The sequence below is a fragment of the Chelonoidis abingdonii genome, chromosome 2 (assembly GCF_003597395.2).
Source record: "Chelonoidis abingdonii isolate Lonesome George chromosome 2, CheloAbing_2.0, whole genome shotgun sequence".
Lineage (NCBI taxonomy): Eukaryota > Metazoa > Chordata > Testudines > Testudinidae > Chelonoidis > Chelonoidis abingdonii.
The window spans coordinates 80,578,107-80,597,091 of NC_133770.1; the positions used below are offsets into that span (position 1 = coordinate 80,578,107).

Sequence of the window (18,985 nt, forward strand, 5' to 3'; positions counted from 1 at the left end):
ACGAAAAATTATTTAATTGACTTTTTTCTCTTTCAAAACACCAAAAAGTCATTCAGGTACAGACCAAGAACAGAACGTTTCAGCCCAAAGGTGAGTATTTTGGAATGAGCCAGGGCTCAGAAACAGGTTGGGGGGAGGGGTAACAATTAACTGTACCAGCACTTCTCTGAAGCTAGTACTTTGTTCTTCAGAATCACAGCTTCTTTTTTAAAAACAAATTTTCTAAGTTGTTATAGTTGTGAAGAAAACATCAAAAATGTGAACCAAACATAACCAAGGCAGAAAAATCCGGGTCTCTAGAGACTGAGAACAACAGGTCTGATGTTTGTTCTTCCATTAAGGTGTTAACTCATATCCCAGTGATAGTTAATAATGTTGACATTTAAATTATTTCATTCCTCACGTATGTAATGACAGTGAGAATGACAGATCTCTACAATATACTATGAGTCAAGTCTCATCTTGATGCCAAAAGAAGGTGGCACTGGGGAGATACCACCAATTATTTTTTCTCAAATCAAGGAGCCAGAAAAGCCCAGGACATACTGAAACCCCACCAAGGGGGAGTCAAGTTCAAAGACCTCAGTGGAGTTTAGAGAGCATGCAAAAACATATGCTGAACATCTGCAAAATGCATGGTGGGCAGTGTCTCATTTTGGTGCCTTACCAGGGAAGATCTTGGAAGAGCACCTCCCACCTTTTCCCTTCTCAGTCTGACCCCTGGTTATGAGCATATGATAACTGGGATCTCAAACTACAGCAGTCACCACAAGCTTTCACCCTTGGTGATGAGCACATGAAAAACCATGAACGAATGGGTATGGGAACTGATCCTTTGACATATTTCCCCTAGCTCATGCTTAAGGATCAGTGGTAAGGCAACATGTGAGAAATACTGTTGCAACACCAACAATATGATCTATCACTTCGTCTGGGAACAGAAAACTTCATATTCTATTAATAATAAAGTCATCTTCTTGGAGCACTAAACTCTCAAACCCTGAGACCAACATTTATCTGCATGAGTTAAGAAACTGTCCTAAAGGTCTTTGGATTTGTTTTTGTTGGTTGTTTTTTTGGGGGGGCTGCTGCTGCTATTTTACTTTGTCAAAAGTTAGATTCTAAGATACACAGTTAAAATTAAACTTTAAAATGGATATTTAAATCACACACTTCAGCACTACTCTAAGCAAACTTCCTACTTTCCTCCTTTGTATACCATAGTTTCAGGAAACGGAGAGGGAGATAACTGTTAAGGAGGATTTCAAGGTAAGAAATTGGCAATATTTTTTTTTAACTAGTTTAAAATGTTAGTTGTAGTATTAACCTAAAAAAGATAAAGATGACAGGGAGCAAAGAGCATGAACAGAGGAAGCAAATAAAAATTGAATGGGAAGGCACTTGTCTTCAGGTCTTTGGAGAAAATCCTGTACAATAAACCTCTATGCAAATTGTATACTTTTCTCATAAGATTACCAATGTTGTACAACAGCTCATATATCAATAAGCAACAAAAAGATTTTGAATCTCTCTAAACACACACAGTGAGCTGCCATCTACAGAAGGTTGCTAGAACATGTAATTCTGCTCTCCCTCCTTTACTGTACCTTACTCTGATCTCAGTGTGTAAATCAAACACCACAATGCAAGACTGGTAAAAATATTGACTAGAACCTAGTAGACAAATTATAGTTTTAAAAACTATTCAGCATGTGAGAAAAACGTACTGTTACTATCCGGATAACCAAAATCACTTACTCATGGGAATGCAGAAACAGCAGAAGGTATAGCAATAGAAAAAGTTATAAATATTTTAAAATGCCATACTACAATATAAAGCTATCATTAAGGGGACACTAATGAGATAATTCATATATACATCATTTCAGCATTACCAGTATTACTCCCACATCTTACTTAAAAAGAACTTTAAATAATTAATTTCCTTTTCAGCATTTTTTTTTTCTGTTTCACTCAGCCTGACCAATTCAGTTACTTTGGTTTATAATCAGTTTTACTTTCTGGTTCTCATGCAGTAACCATACGCTGTGTTTGGATTCAGAATTTGTCAAAAAATGTTTAAATTCCCAAAGTCCATTTTTGCTGATTTTTTTTTTTCAGTTTCATGAAACTGTTTCTGTTCATATTGAATGTATAACTGTGCTGCCCACTCTACTAAACATACACATATACAGCATTTTGGGGGAAACCTCAATACTTGGACTAAACTAAACTGATGTCTCAACGTACTTAGTATTACACAAATATTTTTATGAAGGTAAAATAATGATATGCATACCTAAAGTAATCCCTTGAATCCTTAGTTTCTGGAAGGATAAGGCATTTTGTCTTGACATTCTGTTTTCCCTCCGAGATAGCACTGATATTACAGTGCTTTTCAGTCACATAGTTCATTGTCAATGCAAGCTCCCCTTCATCAGTGGTTCCAAAAAGGTCAGGGTCATCCTGAATTACATCAATCACAAGAATATCATCTTCATAAGCCTTAAGAACATCTGGAAAGTTTTTAATCTTACTCTGTGCAAGATCCATTTTTGATTTCTTTTTATCATCATCATGCATTTCTAATGAAACAGAACAGTCAACTGTTTTACTGGAATAATCTAGTGTGCGACTTTGCTCTATAGATGCAGTAACAGAAAAGTCAGTAACATCCTCAAGAGCAGATGACTCCAATTCTCCCTCAAGAGAAGCACACTGATATGTAGAAACATGTTCAGAAAGTATATTTATTTTGTTTGAAAGACTTTCAGAATGACCACTGCCAAAGTCCTTACTGATCATTTGGTCAGCATTTTCCTTTAAGGGGATTACAGAGATATCTACCTCTTCAGAGATAGGTTGCTGCTCAGAGACTACCACAGAGGAATTCTCCTCGGCTCTGTTCTGCCTTGCTGAAGTAGCAGGAGATTTGTGAAGACATTCCAGTGGACTGTACGTTTCTTTATCTAATGATCTAATATAGTCCACGTTCCTGGATTCAGTTTTATTTTTGCGTAAAGGAATTTTGAAATTTGATAGATTTCCCGGGTTTAACATTTTCATTAAGTTTGGAATTGTAACTGTTTTTTTCATCATTGACGTCTTATGATTAACAATCATTTTACTTGTATTGTCATCTTCAGATATACCATCCTGGAGAGCCATCATCCGATTTTTCTTTGTTAAAGCTCCTTTGTTTTTATCATCTTGTTTTTGTTTTACTGCCAAATTTAAGATCACCTGCGCTTCATGGACAGCTTCAGACTTAGAAGCTGTGGGACTACTATCCACTGACGAATCTAGATTTTCATTACAGGTGACTCTCAAAGTCCCACAAATATCCAACAATGATGACTCTGGTGTTCTAACAGAAGTCAGACATTCAATGTTAGAATCCATTGTTATTTTACACACAGATTCTTTGACACTTTCTGCCTCTAACATACTTAGATCTAATTGCCTGGAGTTATCAGTTAAAACCATATCTCTTACAGCTTCGGTATTGTTTTCGTATGAGCATTCCTGAGAACCCGAAGTTGAAGTTTTTCCTTCCAGGACAGACGCGTGATTTTTATGAAACCATTCAGAAGTTCTAGCACATGATTCACGAGGCCAAACATTTTTACCAGACATTGGTACTATTCTTTGACAGCTATATAGCTGTAATTTCTCAACATTACTTTTAAATTTCTCATTTGACATTATCCTCTCTTTCTTTTGGCAACTGGCATCATTGTAGTAATCAGAAATGATGTCACTGACCAAAGTGACCACTTCTGGACTATTTAAGGTATTTGAGCGGTCTTGTTGTTCTATACTTTCTGAATCAAAACCACCCTTGTCTCCTTTTGCAATTTCAGATAACTCAAGTCTCTTCTCAAAACTACCTTCTGTTGCACAGGGTTTCAAGTGCATTTTTCTATTAACTGAGACAGTACAACCATTTTGTGCTTCTTGAGTATTTGGTTCTAGATGGGGATCTGATTTTTGATCAAATGAAGATGAGGAAGTAGTGTTATTGCTATTTAACTCTAAAACTGCTAAAGAGTCTGTTGTGGCAGTTTTATCTTCCGTATGTAACTCATATTCACAGTATTTGTTGTCCATAACTGGGAGAACATTCTGGACTGATGGTTTTTCAAAAAGTTTCATCCTTTTCCTGGGCTTTCTATCAATATTCCACTTTCTTTCCCTCAAGCACTTACTGTTCTCATTTTGACAATTTTTTCTATTTTGGCATATTCCTTCTTTGTCAAATGATATACTTTTCTGTGTGGACATCTGCATTATATTAAGCTTGCTATTCATATCACTCTGTCCCATAACACTGTCAGGACGAGAAGTCTCTCTCTTACCCTGTGCTACGTGCAAGAATCCACCAATTTTGTAACTGCAGTTGGTTGCATCAACTGAAGACTTTACAAATGTATTAAGGTAACGACAGTCATATAATCTTACAACTGGATTCTTTTCTACTGTGGATGGCAAGTTATTATGATAATTTGGGACTTCCCTGCATTTTTCATCCTTAGACTTTACCAGTCTGCTCTTTATCACTTTATTTTCTGTTACTTTTACATCCAAGTTTTGTAAACATCTGATCTTGGTGATTCTATTTCTTCTCCTGTTACCCTGCACTGCAGATCCCCTTTTTAAACCCGGACATACTGGTGCCTTGCTCTGAGTTCCATCTGACTTAGCTTCCTGGAGAGATTCAGAGTAAGCTGCTAGTGGTTTCTTTATGTTACAATCTTTTGATATATTTAGATCAGTCTCTAGCTGCTTTCCATCCTGTGCATCTGAGTCTTCCTTAACTTCTATTATTTTTTTCTTTGCTGATTTAAAAAAAAAGGATCACAGTCAGTCTTACACATTAATACAAGTGCTTCAAGAAAAAAAATGAACTATTGCCTTTTTAGAAAAAAATGTACAAACATGGTTCTTCAAGACTATTGTCTACCAAATAAAAACTATAGAGGTGAAATGTAGTTGTGCTACATTCTAACATATTTACATACAGAAAATAACTAGCCTATTAACTGGCTTAAAATATGTTATATAAAGTCTTTACAGAATGCTAGGCTGTTATAAGAAAAAAAAACTGAAAACTTCAAACATATCCCAACTAGCAAATCAGACTAAAGTATTTTTGCAAGAAAATGCTAGATACTATTCCCACTTTTAAATTTTAGGTAAAGCCTTTTGTTCACATATTATGTGTTGAAATAAATATATTCATAAATTACAACGTGTTCAAGATCACCTGAGCAAAAAAAAAAAAAGCACCTGTTTAAAAATATAATTCAAGAAGAACCAGAAAGACAAATTATTTATTATACTAAGCAAATTACTGTTCTTTTAATATGAAGTATTCATTATATCTAAAAATTGTATTTGTGAACATTTCATTGCAAATCAGAAAAAATATTGGTAAAACTCTGTGAGAAAGTTAATAATACTTCACATAATCATTAAACTAAGGCAATAGCTTTCAACCTGTGGGGGGAGGGGAAGGACCACATACTACACCTTTACCCCGATATAAGGCGACTCAATATAACACGAATTCGGATATCACACGGTAAAGCAGCCCTCCAGCAGATCAAAGCAAGTTCGATATAACGCAGTAAGATTTTTTGGCTCCTGAGGACAGTGTTATATCAGGGTAGAGGTGTATGTCTACGATTTCCGAAGTGGTTCGCACCTCCATTCTAAATTTTTTAAGGGTCCGCAAATAAAAAAAGGTTGAAAACCACTAAACTAAGGTGCTTGTTTAATAAGATCTTAAGATTTTCAAAACAGATCATAATTTCAGTATTTAAGTTTTTCCTATTGCAATAAATCATGCCTATCTGAAAAAGGGCTCAAATACATAATACTATTTTCAACAATACAGAAGAAAGTTCATATTGCCATCAAGAAATTAGAGGCAACAACAATGCTCCTAGTTCCCAACGCGTATATTTATAAAATCTTACTAGGCTTTCTGATCTTTAATTTTAGTTCAGCTGAACCCACAGCCTTTTCCTTTCCATCTTTCTGTCTCTCACCATTGTCCTCTACTCCACTAATGAACAGATCATCAGTGGGTGCAGAACCACTTCTTGCCCTATAACCTGTTGCTGCTCCATCTTCCCTCATCTGCTCCTTCTAGTATTTCCAGCAGCAGAAGCCCTGCCTGGCCTCCAGCACTGGGCTTCATAATCCTTCCCACATATCAGCCTTGACTGAGAAGGAGCCTGGGTCACCATCTTCACCCTTTCATCTGCTGAGGAGGCCTTGCTCCTCTTCCTGTGTTCTGATCTTCCTGCTCCCTCCAAGTAAGTCCTACCCTTTTCCCCACAGGTCCCTGCTTCCTTCTGGGGCCCCTGTAGCCATAGTTCCACAGAAGAGCTCCTGCCTCTCCTTCCAGGGCTACATGCTCCCTCATGGAGGCCTAAACTGTGTGGCTGCAGTACTACCATGGAATGCCTGCCCCTTATCCTTGAGCTACCTGTATTCTCCTGAGGGCCTGAGCTCTGGATATGTGATTCCTCAGTGGGGCATGAGTGCTTACCCCTCCTCTTCCCCAGGCTTCCTACTTCCTCCTGGGTGCCTGAGTTTTGTAGTTGCAAGGAACACCTGAACCGCTTTCCTGGGATTACTGGTTCTTCTCGAAGGCTTAGTCTCTGTGGCTGCAGCACTGCCAATGAGTGTCTGCCCCTCTTCCCTAGGCTCTTTAGTTTCACTTCCACCAAAGACTGCCCACCCTTTTTTCCCAGACTCCTTTTTTCATCTATAGGCCCTGACATCCTGGCCTCTGTTAAAAAACATCTGTCCCTCTTCCCTAGGCTCTCTACTTTCTCCTGGGGTCCCTGGACAGATAAGGGGCACCTGCCTCTCTTCCCCAGGCTCCCTACTTTTACCCAAGACTCTGTCGCTGCCAACAAACATTTGACCCTTTTCACTGGGCTCTCTTCTCCCTCCTTGGGCCTCCGCACTCTTGGTTCTGAAAATGAGCACTGGCTCCCTTTTCCCTGTCTCCTCACTTCCTCCTGAAGCCCCAGTTCTATGAAGGTGCATTGGCTCCTCTCACTCAGGCTCACTGCTTCCTTCTCAGAGTCTGGGATTTGCACATCCAGTGCCATCAGGCTCCCTGCATCCTTCCCATGCTCCAGCACTATTGGTTCTGACAAGGTGCATCTGTCACTCCTCTCTGGGCTCACCAGTTCTTCCTGGGTGTATGGAATTTGTAGCTTCAATTTCATTAAGGAATGTCTGCTCTTTTTTCCTGTGCTTCCTAAACCCTCTTGTGGCCCCAACAGTTCCAATTTTGCTGAGGAGTTACTGCTTAGTTTTCCCTCAATCCCTGTTGCCAATTTCTCTTCCAGCCTAGTTCTAGGGGAAAACTGCTGCAAGCCTTGTCCTCTCTTTCTACAGATAGCCTTTTCCCAACACCTCCCTACTGGCACCATCACCTTCTCCAAGACTTTAGTTGCAGCATGGCCTGAAACCTGTAAAGCTGCTTCTCTTCTGCCTCCAGCAGCAGCAATGCCTCTTCCTCTGCAACCTCGTCCCCCTTCCTTTCTTTTACCTACAAGCCTCGTATTAGTCCCATGTTGCTCCTCCACAGATCCTACTGCTGGGAGTGTGAACTGCTCACATGGGACCTTGGAGAACAGGACAGGTGATGGAGAGCAGGATAAAGAATGCACTGCTTTACTCTTTGCCTCCTGCTGAGGGTTCCCCTTGGCCACAGATAAGTCCTCAGAGTGGGCTCCCATCTCTGCAGCCACAGGTTGTGGGCAGGGCCCCATCGCAGCAGTCAGTGCCTCCCTGTTTAGTTGCACTTTTCGAGATCTTAGCTGTGGCATCCTGCAGGGAGAGAAAGGGCCCCCAGGTTCTGCAAAAATACTGCCTTTAGCCACGGCAGAAACCAGTCCCCCAGCTGTACCACAAACCAACCTGGCCAGGCTCAGTATTTGGGGAGAAAGCAGGACTGACCGTGAGGAAACTCGAGGACAACCTGAGTGGCCTCCTAAACACAACTCCCAGTGCGCAGGGGCCAGGAGGGCTCACACCTGAGCGGTGGTGCCTCTAGCAGAGCAGCAGGATTCTGACAAAAAGCTACACCTGCCTGGAGAGGAAGTGGGTGGGGACCAGTCCCGAGCCGCCTGCTATTCGTGGCCGGGGGTTGTTCGGAATCTCTTGCCGACCCAGAGAAAATATTTCACAGGCTCCACCCCGCCCCCAGGGCTCTGAACTCCGCGCCCTCCACAAACTAACGATCTGTGAACTCAAATACAGATCCCTGGGCACCACCTCACAGCCCGCACCTAAACCAGGCGGCAGCCGCTCCAGCTCTCACACCCGCCTATCTGCTCACTCTGCCCCGCGGCTTCCAGCCGTTTCCCCGCAGCACCCCGCCACCTCATTCACTCAGCCAACGCTTTTGCCAAGACTAGGCCCCGCCACGCTCTCGCCTCACGCGCTCGCCCAGAAGCAGCCAAGGCGGCGCGCGGACCCCTACGCAGGGTCACACGGCAGGGAAGCTGCGCAGGCGCAGAGCGGAGGCCAAGCTGTGAAAAAGGCGCCTGATCGCTGCCCGACACAGTGTTTTTCGAGCTTCTGCAGGCAGTAGTTCTGGGAGGTGCTGCAGCACCTAGGGAGGCTGCTGTTCCCCGTCTCACTGTCGCTAGCTTGAGATCAAGTCAGCTGCGCCGGCTCCTTATGCTGGGGCACCTGTTCCCGACCGCTCCCACATTCACTTGAGGGGGAGATTGGTCCCTGTTTTGTCCATGCCAGAGCGGGGTAAATCGAGTTAACGGGTGCGCAAAAATGCAGCCACTACTCCCTATGTAGCGTGCACGGCATAGTCAGCATTAGGAAGCAAAACCTCGCACGAGAAAAAGAGGAATCTCTAGTCCCTTTGCAAGGAAGATGTGGAGGCTACAGACCTACTCAGGCGCACGGAAAGAAGGCGGGGCCCTCCGCTGTCTAACATGGGAACTGACTAGTTAGGATCTCAACCTCTCTCCTTCCTAACCAGTAGGCTTTGGGTGCCTCAGGTCACAAGTTAGTTACCTTTTGTGGAGGAGTCTTTCCCCTTCTTTTTGTTTCTTTAAAGCAAGAAATTTGAATACAAAATCGCCACAAATAGCACATTATCAGTACTAAATACGGTCTGGAAAGTTTACTTTAAAACGGACATGCATTAGATTATAGGCTAGGAATGGAACCTGACAACCCATTAAGTGTAACGTAATTTAACCTAACACTAGTCGAGGATTGGTAGTTGCTTAAGTTACCTTGCCGAGTTCACACACCTGCAGTAAACCCCAAATGCTTATTTTAAAAATCAAATCTGTTTGCAGTGTACTCAAATATGAATTTGAAGAACATTAGGTATTCATCTCAAAATGAGTAAAACGCTTATCCAATTAAAGAAATTAGTCTGCATTCTCTTTTTGTCCACAATGAACCAGATTCAATGGGAGCATCAATGGAGTTTGGCTCATTATCCATTTCTACTTTTAATAAGGTTAGAATTCCAAAGCGATAACATGTATTTATTAGTAAATACTGCAATGGTGGAAAGTTGTTAGCTTGCAAGAGAGAGAGCCAAAGACAAAGCTTCAGTTTCAAATTTAGTGATAGTTCATTTGTTAGACACAAAATTCAGGCAATAAGAGTATTCTGTCTTAGAATTACGCAAAAATTCATACATGTACAGAATAGTACACTGTATAAATGAATTGTTCTAAAGGAGTTTTACATTACCAACACAGGCTATCAAAATTAAAATAGTAATATTTAATAATTTTAACGAAAAATAGTAGCAGTGGCACTAACATTGTATATACCTTAACAAATGTGTTCAACCCAATATTCCAACAATATTTTTGGATGCTCTTTGAAAGAGAAGACACCTGATTAAAATCCAGTGTACCTTGACTTGTTGCCTGTTAGCATTCACATTTCAGGAACGCTAGACTGGGATCTGTGAATATTAAATAAACATTTTTGTTTTAATATATTCTAAATAATAGGGCTAATGAGGTAAACTAGGAGTTAGAGTACAGACTAGGAGTGAATATATTTAGATACTAGTCCAACGGACTGGCTCATTATGAGATCTTAGGCAAATCAATTTCACAAATGCCTCTATGTCTTTATCTGTAAAATGGAGATAATGTATCATTAATTCAAATGAGACAGAGAAAATGTAATAAGGTTTTTCAACATAAGCCATCTGTGAATGAAGAAGACACATGTAGGCTAAGAAGCAAACAGTATGCGGTCTTCTATTGCTTATGATCTTTTTTTAGGCTGAGTGCCTGTAAGTGTTAAAGATATAAGCTGCAGAAAAGGACAGTGGGCAGATAATTAAAGCTAATCAAGGCAGGGAGTACAGATAACCAAGGTTTTATCTGAAGTTCCAGGTCCTCAGAACCAATAAATATCCAATAAGGGGGTTTAGCTGTATAGCATTCAGCAATAGCAGCATTCTTCAGACCCGATATTTGTAAAAAAGTGTAATGTCTGACCTATTTGGAGAGGACATTTCAACCTTCCCCAACTTAGATGTGTAACACAGGCTTTTAAGGTGCATAACAAAGATCAAGAAAGGGAGAGACACAACAGAAAGGAATAGAGAAGGAACTATGAAATGATGTCATAGTAATTATTGATTTGTAGCTTCAGCTTCAGTATTTGTGATGTCAGTTATGAACAATAATGAAAAGTGGGATCAGCCAGGTTTGTGTGAAATTGATGTAAATGCGCACTTTAAAGAATTCTTTCAAAATGAGGAACAGTTAAGATGTGTAAGCACTGACTTGAGTCATGCTGCTTGAAAATCTCTTTTAGAAGGATCATAAGGGAAGGCAGACTTCCAGAACGGACACTTGTCAGCAGCCATGGATTGTGTTGCAAAACCAGGTGGTGCTCCAGTCAAAGAATTTTCTGAAAAAAGTTGGCATGGAACAGGCCCATCCAAGTTCCTCAGTTTGACTGTGCTTTAGAATTCTTGAAAGAAGAGTCAAGGCTTTAAAGAGACACTGTGAGATTAAAAATATTTTAATAAAATCTAATTTCTTTACCTCTATTATTAAAACCTTATGTTATTAAAATGGAAACAATTTTATAATCTAACTCAGTTTTCACAGTTAGCACTGTTCACTCTTTTCATGTCATTCAGCTCAGATAAAGACAATAAAATAAACTAGTTATTTTCACTTTCATATATAGTCAATTTCACTTTTTGGTTTCCATGCATTAGCTAGCACACTTCAACAACATATGGATTGCCAACACTACAGAGAAATGTGTCTACATTTTTAAAAAATGCTGTTTTAATTGGAATTTAAAAGAATATGTAAATATTTGTTTTTGCTAGCTTTTGTGAAAACTCATTTCTCAAAGTACTTACATTTTAGGCTTAAATCAACTTTATAGGATCTCCTTAATTTCTTTATTGTACTTTAGATTATAAAAAGAAAGCAAGACCGAATCCTTCTACAATTAATGCAAAATAAAATATGAAAAATGTAGCACAAAGTGGGACACTGTAGTCCTTCCCCTCTAAAGGCTGAAAACTCAGTAAGTTAAGGTTATTTCCTGCCTTGATTATCCAGTACCCCTTTTTCCAGCCTTCTTGCTCTTATTGGTATCTCTCTTTCCTCAGGGTAATGAAAATGCTGCCACTAAGATCATTTTCCTTTCCTACCACTCTGACAATGTTTCCTCAGATCTCTCTAATAGTGTGATTCCACTCTTCAGCAAAAATTTCAAGTTTCCAGCCCACCTGTAATGCACTCCATAAATCCACCCCAGCATGATCTCTGCTCTCATTTACACCTCTTCCTCCTCTCTGCTTTGTCCATGCTTCTCTCCTGATGATTATTTTTGTCTCTCTTACCCACTCTCAACTGCATACCTCTTTTCATGTGACATTATATGCTTAATTCTGTCTCTTTCTCAGTATACCCCAATCTTTTCTCCTTAAAAAACCAAACCTGTAAGGGCCACAACACAGTTTGTATTCATTCTATATTGTATGGCATCAGCTTAGTAAATCAGGGTAGAGATTTTGTTACTAGTGTGGCACAGTTCACATTCTGTGCAGCACGGTGTATTTTTACGATGCCATATTAATTATGATTTAAATACTACTTAAAAATCAAAGGAGATCATGGTGAAAGCGCTGTGTCAAAAGTAGCTCTGTCAGACTTCTGTTTGACCTAGACAGACCAAAATTCCAACTAATACTTTTCCAGATTTGTATTGTGTCCAACAAATATCAAGAGCTAACATTTGGCATTTCACTGAATGCTAGAAGAATCAGAAAGGCTGGTAATTTTAGCGTAAGAGAGTTTATTCTACCCTGATGCTGCTACTCTTGGTCAGAGCAATAACAAATTGAATTTAAATAATGATCTATATAATTATAAAAGGGATTTTTACATTATTTCAGGGTTAGAAGTAAGTAGTTTGTAATACTTTATTATACAGTCATCACTGATGAAGTTTGCAGGTGACAAAAATTGGGGAAATGTTAAAAAATGAAGAGGACAGATCACTGATACAGGGCAATCTGGATTACTTGGTAAACAGGGTGCAAGCAAACAAGATTTATTTTAATACAATAAATGTAAATGTGTACATCTAGAAAAAAATGTAGGCCATATTCTGAGAAGCAGTGATTCTGAAAAGATTTAGAGGTTGTGAACATGAGCTGCTAGTGAAATGCTGGGGCCAAAAGGGCTAATGTGAACCTTGGGTGCATAAACTGGGGTATCCTGAGTGGGAGTAAAGGTTATTTTACCTCTGTGTTTGGCACTGGTATGACTGCTGCTGGAATATTGTGACCCATTCTGGAGTCAACAATTGAAAAAGGATGTTGATAGATTGGAGAGGGTTCACAGAAGAACCATGAGAATAATTAAAAGATTAGAAAATGTGCTTGATAGCGATAGACTCAGGGTAATCCATCTGTTTACTTATCAAACACAAAGGTAAGGGTGACTTGATCATAGTTTGTAAGTATCTACATAGGGAACAAATATTTGATAAATGGTATCTTCAGCCTAACAGAGAAAGGTATAACATGATCCAAGGGCTGGAAGTTGAAGCTAGACAAATTCAGACTGGTAATAAGGCATACATTTTTAACAGTGAGGTTAAAAGAACAATATACTAAGGGTTGGGGTAGATTCTCCATTACTGGCATTTTTAAAATCCAGATTGGATGTTTTTTTCTAAAAGATCTGCTCTTCGCATTATTTTGGGGAAATTCTATGACCTGTGTTATACGGGGGTCAAACTAGATGATCACAGTGGTCCCTTCTGGTCTTGGAATCTATGAACCTATGAATTTATGTATCATGCGGCTGCAGACCTTGCAACAAAAAAAATATTTTGGCACCTTCAGTGAAGTAATACTTGCCCTTCCCTGTACTCAGTGTGGCTCCTTCTCTACAGCAGCAGCAGAAGATGCCCACGATTATCTGGGGTCCCAGCAGCAGAAGATGCCCACGATTATCTGGGCTCCTTCTCTACAGCAGCAGCAGAGGATGCCCACGATTATCTGGCTTCTTCTCTACAGCAGCAGCAGAAGATGCCCACTTCTTTGGATCAGTGTTCTGGAGGCTCCCTTGTGGCTCCCTCTTAGATATTACACACCTTTGCTCTTGGGACACTGAAGCTTTGTAGGATTCCTTACATTTCAGTTCCTGATAGGGCCTCCATGAGCACAATAGCTTGATCTCTCAGAGGGCTTAGAAACCATTGCAGCATCCCTGTTGGCCCAGCAGAGAGAGGGGATCCCCCTCTTCAGATATAGAAGTTGCCTGCTCCCTCCCTTGTTGTCTGGTTAAGATTTATTTTGCTTAGCTAGGCACAGTGGTTCTCAGCCTCAGTTTTTTCTCAAGCTCGCTTGAATCCCAGTTCATCCAATGAAGCATCAACTGTCCTATCCCAACAGCCATGGAACTGTGGGCTCCAGCATTCCATCTGGCCATCGTAAAATGGGGATTTAATTCCCCTGTTAAAATGTCTTCTGCTCTTTCTACTAATTTGGCTCCAGAAAGAAATTACACAACAGATAAGCAAATTAGCAGAGTTTTGTAGTAGGGACAATTTAAAATCCAGTGAAGTCAATGGGCAAGGATTTTTGGGTGCTAATAAATAAGAGTGGTTCTTTTAAGGTAAGAGAGTAACATATATGAACCTCTCAAACAGATGGATCCAAAAATGGGTACTGAAAATTTCAGAAACATAGGAAGCATTCAGGAGATTGTAATCAGAAATTATGTAGTCCAGTGTTTCTCAGCAACCTGTGCCTGTCCCTGAGATTTCCCTGACACAGTTTAGGAAGGCAGCAAGCCAGGCCCTGGTATCAAAAAGGCTGAAAAACACTGATTATAGAGTATAGGAGGAAGTCTGAATTACTGAAGACTGAATTGCTTCTTGTGCAAACTGTGAACCCCATTTCTCACAATGAAAGAAAAGAGTTCCTAGAAGGTTGTCTAACAATAGAAAATTATTATAGTTATAGATGGTCTCAGTTTACAAAAGAGCAGCTGAACCAGACATCTTTAGTATATAGTTTTATTAAATACAAATCAAATGAAAAACAAAGGCACTTGCAAATAGATGTACAAGCCTAATGCCATTCCATAGTTTACAAGGACCAATCTGGAGTTATGCAAGAAAAGAATAGCCAATAATATTATAGTGAACTTGACATTAGTGGACTCTTGCTAATTCACACTAACAATTGGATTGGAAATTACTAGATTTTATAATTGAGCAAGTAAGCAAACAAATAGTGAAAAAAGCAACTGTTTGATAAAAAACAGTTTGATTTTGTTTGTAATACTTCATATTATACTAGTAAACAGACAGATAAGTTTAGAGCGGCTATGTGATGAAGTAGGTACACTATGGGGATAGAAGCCAGGAACTTCTGAGTTCTAATCATGGCTCTTCTACTGACTTGGCATGTGACCTGAGTAAGTCTCATGAGTTCCTTTGTTTCAGTTTCCCCATCTTGAAAGTGGGGTTTATATTGTCTTACCACACAAGGATACTGTGAGGATTAAACAGATCAAGTTTACAGAGTCTTTTGAAAATGTAAATGTGAATGATTAAATGTTCCACAGGATAGTTTGTAAAAGCGCTGGATCTGTTTAATGAGAGACTTAATTTCAGCACTTTTGTTTTAAATTCTTGCTGAGAAGTGGAGAGAGTGTGCTGCTTTTTTGTGTGTGAGAGAAAATTATGTGGTATCCTAAATAGCAAAATCTAGCAAAGCTCAACAATAATACTTAGAAAATATTGGCTGTACTATTCTAGTTGTAGATATGGCCAAGTCCTTCACTAGCATTAATTGGAATTTCTTACATAAAGTATTACAGATTTGGTTTTTGCTTCTAAAATTATATTATAAAATAAAATTAAAAAATAGATACCCATTATGTATATAGATCTGAAGGTAGCACTTAATGTAAATGATACATCATCAGTGCTGCCTTTCCTTTAGAATTGAAGCAAAGTAGGGAAGCCTTCTAACCTGTCTCTTGTTTGTTCCCACAGCAGAGACACTGAAAATAACAGTAAGGAGTAACCAATGTCAGAAAGTACAAAATTAGTTTTTGCTGGTTGTCTACTTCTTTGTCATTCATTCTCATTTATTCTTGGTGGTAAGCATTCTGACACAATATAAATGTCAGGTTAAAAGTGTCAGTCAAAAACTGAAGGATTGTGAGTCAGTCTAAATAGAAAACCCCTCCTGTCCACTTCACTTCTAATAAAATGGATCCATAAATGCCTAAATTACATAGGGACATATAGCATACACACACCTCAGGTCATTAGCTAAAAATAATCTATATGTTAGATATACCATTAAGCAAAATATTCTAAAAATCAGTAAAATGAGTTTGATAACAATGACCCCAATCTCAAAGAGTAGAGACTTACAAAAAAGTCTGTAGAGATTTTATCTAGAGAAAGTAAAGGAGAAAACCTAAGATTTATTTCCAGAAGTAAAAAGATAATGCTGTTGACCAAACAGGAAAAAAAATGCTTGCTAGCATTACTGAGATACACTGAGGAGTATCTAAGAGTAGATAGAGGGGAGAAAGAGATATCTGGACAAATGACTATTAGTGTAAGAACAGCAGCCCTATGCAGGCTACTCGGCCACTTATGCAAGCCCCATAGAATGCCTATAGGTTTTTATACCATGTTCATCACCACAGTATCTGAATACTTTCTAGTAGTGCATTAAGCAAAATGCTTAACATCTATCCTGTTTTTGTTCTCTCATCCTCCCAGGGGGAGGAGAAATGCATGCAGTTAATGTCACTCAAGTTACTAGTGTGGTCAAGTTACTAGTAATGTCACTCAAGATACTGGTGTGGAAAAAGCTTAATACTTACAGGTCTGCACGTCCCACAGTGATTAATTTTATTAACCTCCCAAAATTTATTGTGAGACTCAATATAGTCTCATCTGGCAAACATGAGAGAGATATCCTGTATTAATGACAGCTATGTAAATAAGCAGCTAAAATCTTTCAAATAGTTCTGGGTCCATGTTTTATAAGACATTGCTGGTATATACACATGCAACATCACAAGTTGTCTTCTTTTTCACCCAGGGAACAAAAGAGAATTAACTTTAAAATGAATTGTCTTATAAGGCAATGTGGGGAAAAAAACCCTTCCCTTGGACTTCTTCCTTTTGCATTACTTATATCTTTGCTCTAGGTTTAGGGATAAATTTGTCAATTCTAGCAATCCTTGGGAGAAGGACTTTGGCTGTGCTATAATAATTGGGATTGAGCTCTGCAGCCTGTATATAACCTATTAGTTTGTTTTAATGAGCCAGATTAATCCCTACTGTAACATCAGTGAAGCCAAATAGGAAATAATTTAAACCCAATAAGTCTAAAAATGCATCATTCTATAATTCATCTGATTTATTATTTACTGTGTTTGAGACATAAGTTTTGCAAAGACCTAGCACCCAAGCAAAGTAAATATAGACATGTTTTTTTTCATACATTTGTCTGACCAAGAAAAAGATTATTTTGGGGGATATGCTCTCTGTTCCTTAGGGTCTGAGTGTGTACAACCACCTTAAAAACTGTTGACAGGGGATTGAGACTGCCTAAGAATTAATTCTGACAGGTCCTCATCACACAGTCACAATCTTTTCTGAAATCTCATCCAATATTTTAAAGGTAAGCAGTGATACTGGATTCAAAATTATCTGGCATACCATTCTTTGCTATATAGTTTTGAGGATATTCTTCAATACTCCTCTTATCAATTTTTATCAATTTGATCATCTAGGAATATAAGTTATTAGAGTAGAATTTACTAGCACAAATCTTTGTGGAAAGTGAATGTCAAAACAAACTTCAGTATTCACACCAGAGGTGCTTGTGTTTTCTCATGCAATCGGGGAAGAGAAACAATACCATGTGATCTATCTGATCAATCACAACTAAGCAACACAGCTCAAATTCAGAATATTTGCAATCAGTCCATATAGCAACAAATTTCGAAAATCTAATGGAATATATCTGAATAATAGATACAGTATATTGAAGGAACCTGATACCTGCTTATAGATGTTTTGCAAGCAGAGAGAGGATCAATTTGTCAAATACATTGTTTGCTGTGAAATTTTCACTTTGCTCTAGTTTCAAGCAAGCAGAATACTTTATTTATTCTAGGGTGGAGGTTTTCCCATCTAAAGAAAGAAAAATGATGATATAGAAAATCCTGTGTCAAGACAAAAGGATTTACTGAAAAAATCAGATAATTACTCTGAACCCAAGATCTGAGAGAGCAATGACTCAGCTATTTTTATATATATTCTGTAGATCAGGGGTAGGCAACCTATGGCACGCGTGCCGAAGGTGGCACACAAACTGATTTTCAGTGGCACTCACGCTGCCAGGGTCCTGGCCACCGGTCCAGGCGGGGTCTGCATTTTAATTTAATTTTAAATGAAGCTTCTTAAAGATTTTAAAAACCTTATTTGCTTTACATACAACAGTAGTTTTGTTATATATTATAGACTTATAGAAAGAGACCATCCAAAAACATTAAAATTTATTACTGGCACGCGAAACCTTAAATTAGAGTGAATAAATGAAAACTCGGCACACCATTTCTGAAAGGTTGCTGACCCCTGCTGTAGATCATATTATTGCTCAAAGGGAGCAGAAGCTTAAAAGTACTTTTGCCTTTTATATTTTTTCTTGATTTTACAGAACAAAGACAAATATAACCAAAATAAAGATGACAGATGAAGAAATACAATGATCAAGAAAATAAAGATGAGTAAGGGAATTTATCCATTGTTTGTTAAATCATTTCTTATCATTAATTATTTGTCCTCTGTTGTTTTCATATTGACTTTACTAGGTCCTTTTAAATGGCTGTTTTTAGCCCTACACTTTGGACCTGTATTACAGCCTTACCACACAAGTTTTCCCACTTCCATTTTCTTTTGATCACTACCTCATGTTAATGGTTTGTTTTTATAATATAATCAACTCTATTTTATTAATCAGTGCCATTTCTAAGAAAAAAAATAGTCCTCTCTATCTAGGAAGCACAAAAGCTGGTGGTTTATGTATTGTGGATTCACCTGAGGGAAAGATATTCCTGAGCTCATCCACAAGACCTTATACTCTCTTTAAATCCAAGTCCCTCCTGAAGGACCCACCTCTATCATGATGCCTATTTAAAACTGACACTGTCACACACCTGATGAATAACTTAGATATAATTTCCTACTTATATATTTACTAGCCCAACTGTATATTTGTTGTTTCATTTTATTCTAACAGATACTTGTTTACTTGTCTATCTTGAGACTGTGAACTTCTTGAGGCAGGGATTGTGTCTTTATTTGGAAAGCAACTAGCACACTATTGGCACTATAATAATTATACACAGACAGTGTAGCACCTGGTGAT

General features: G+C 38.7%; 1 protein-coding gene across 1 annotated transcript in view; it reads right to left on the bottom strand.

Moving 5' to 3' along the window:
• Nucleotides 1–7,856, bottom strand: part of TOPAZ1 (testis and ovary specific TOPAZ 1) — a 98,829-nt gene extending 90,973 nt beyond the window's left edge. The window contains 2 exon segments of the mRNA XM_075061949.1: nucleotides 2,300–4,838; nucleotides 6,560–7,856. Coding sequence (XP_074918050.1) covers nucleotides 2,300–4,838; nucleotides 6,560–7,856 — 3,836 coding nt within the window.
• Nucleotides 7,857–18,985: the final 11,129 nt, after the last annotated feature.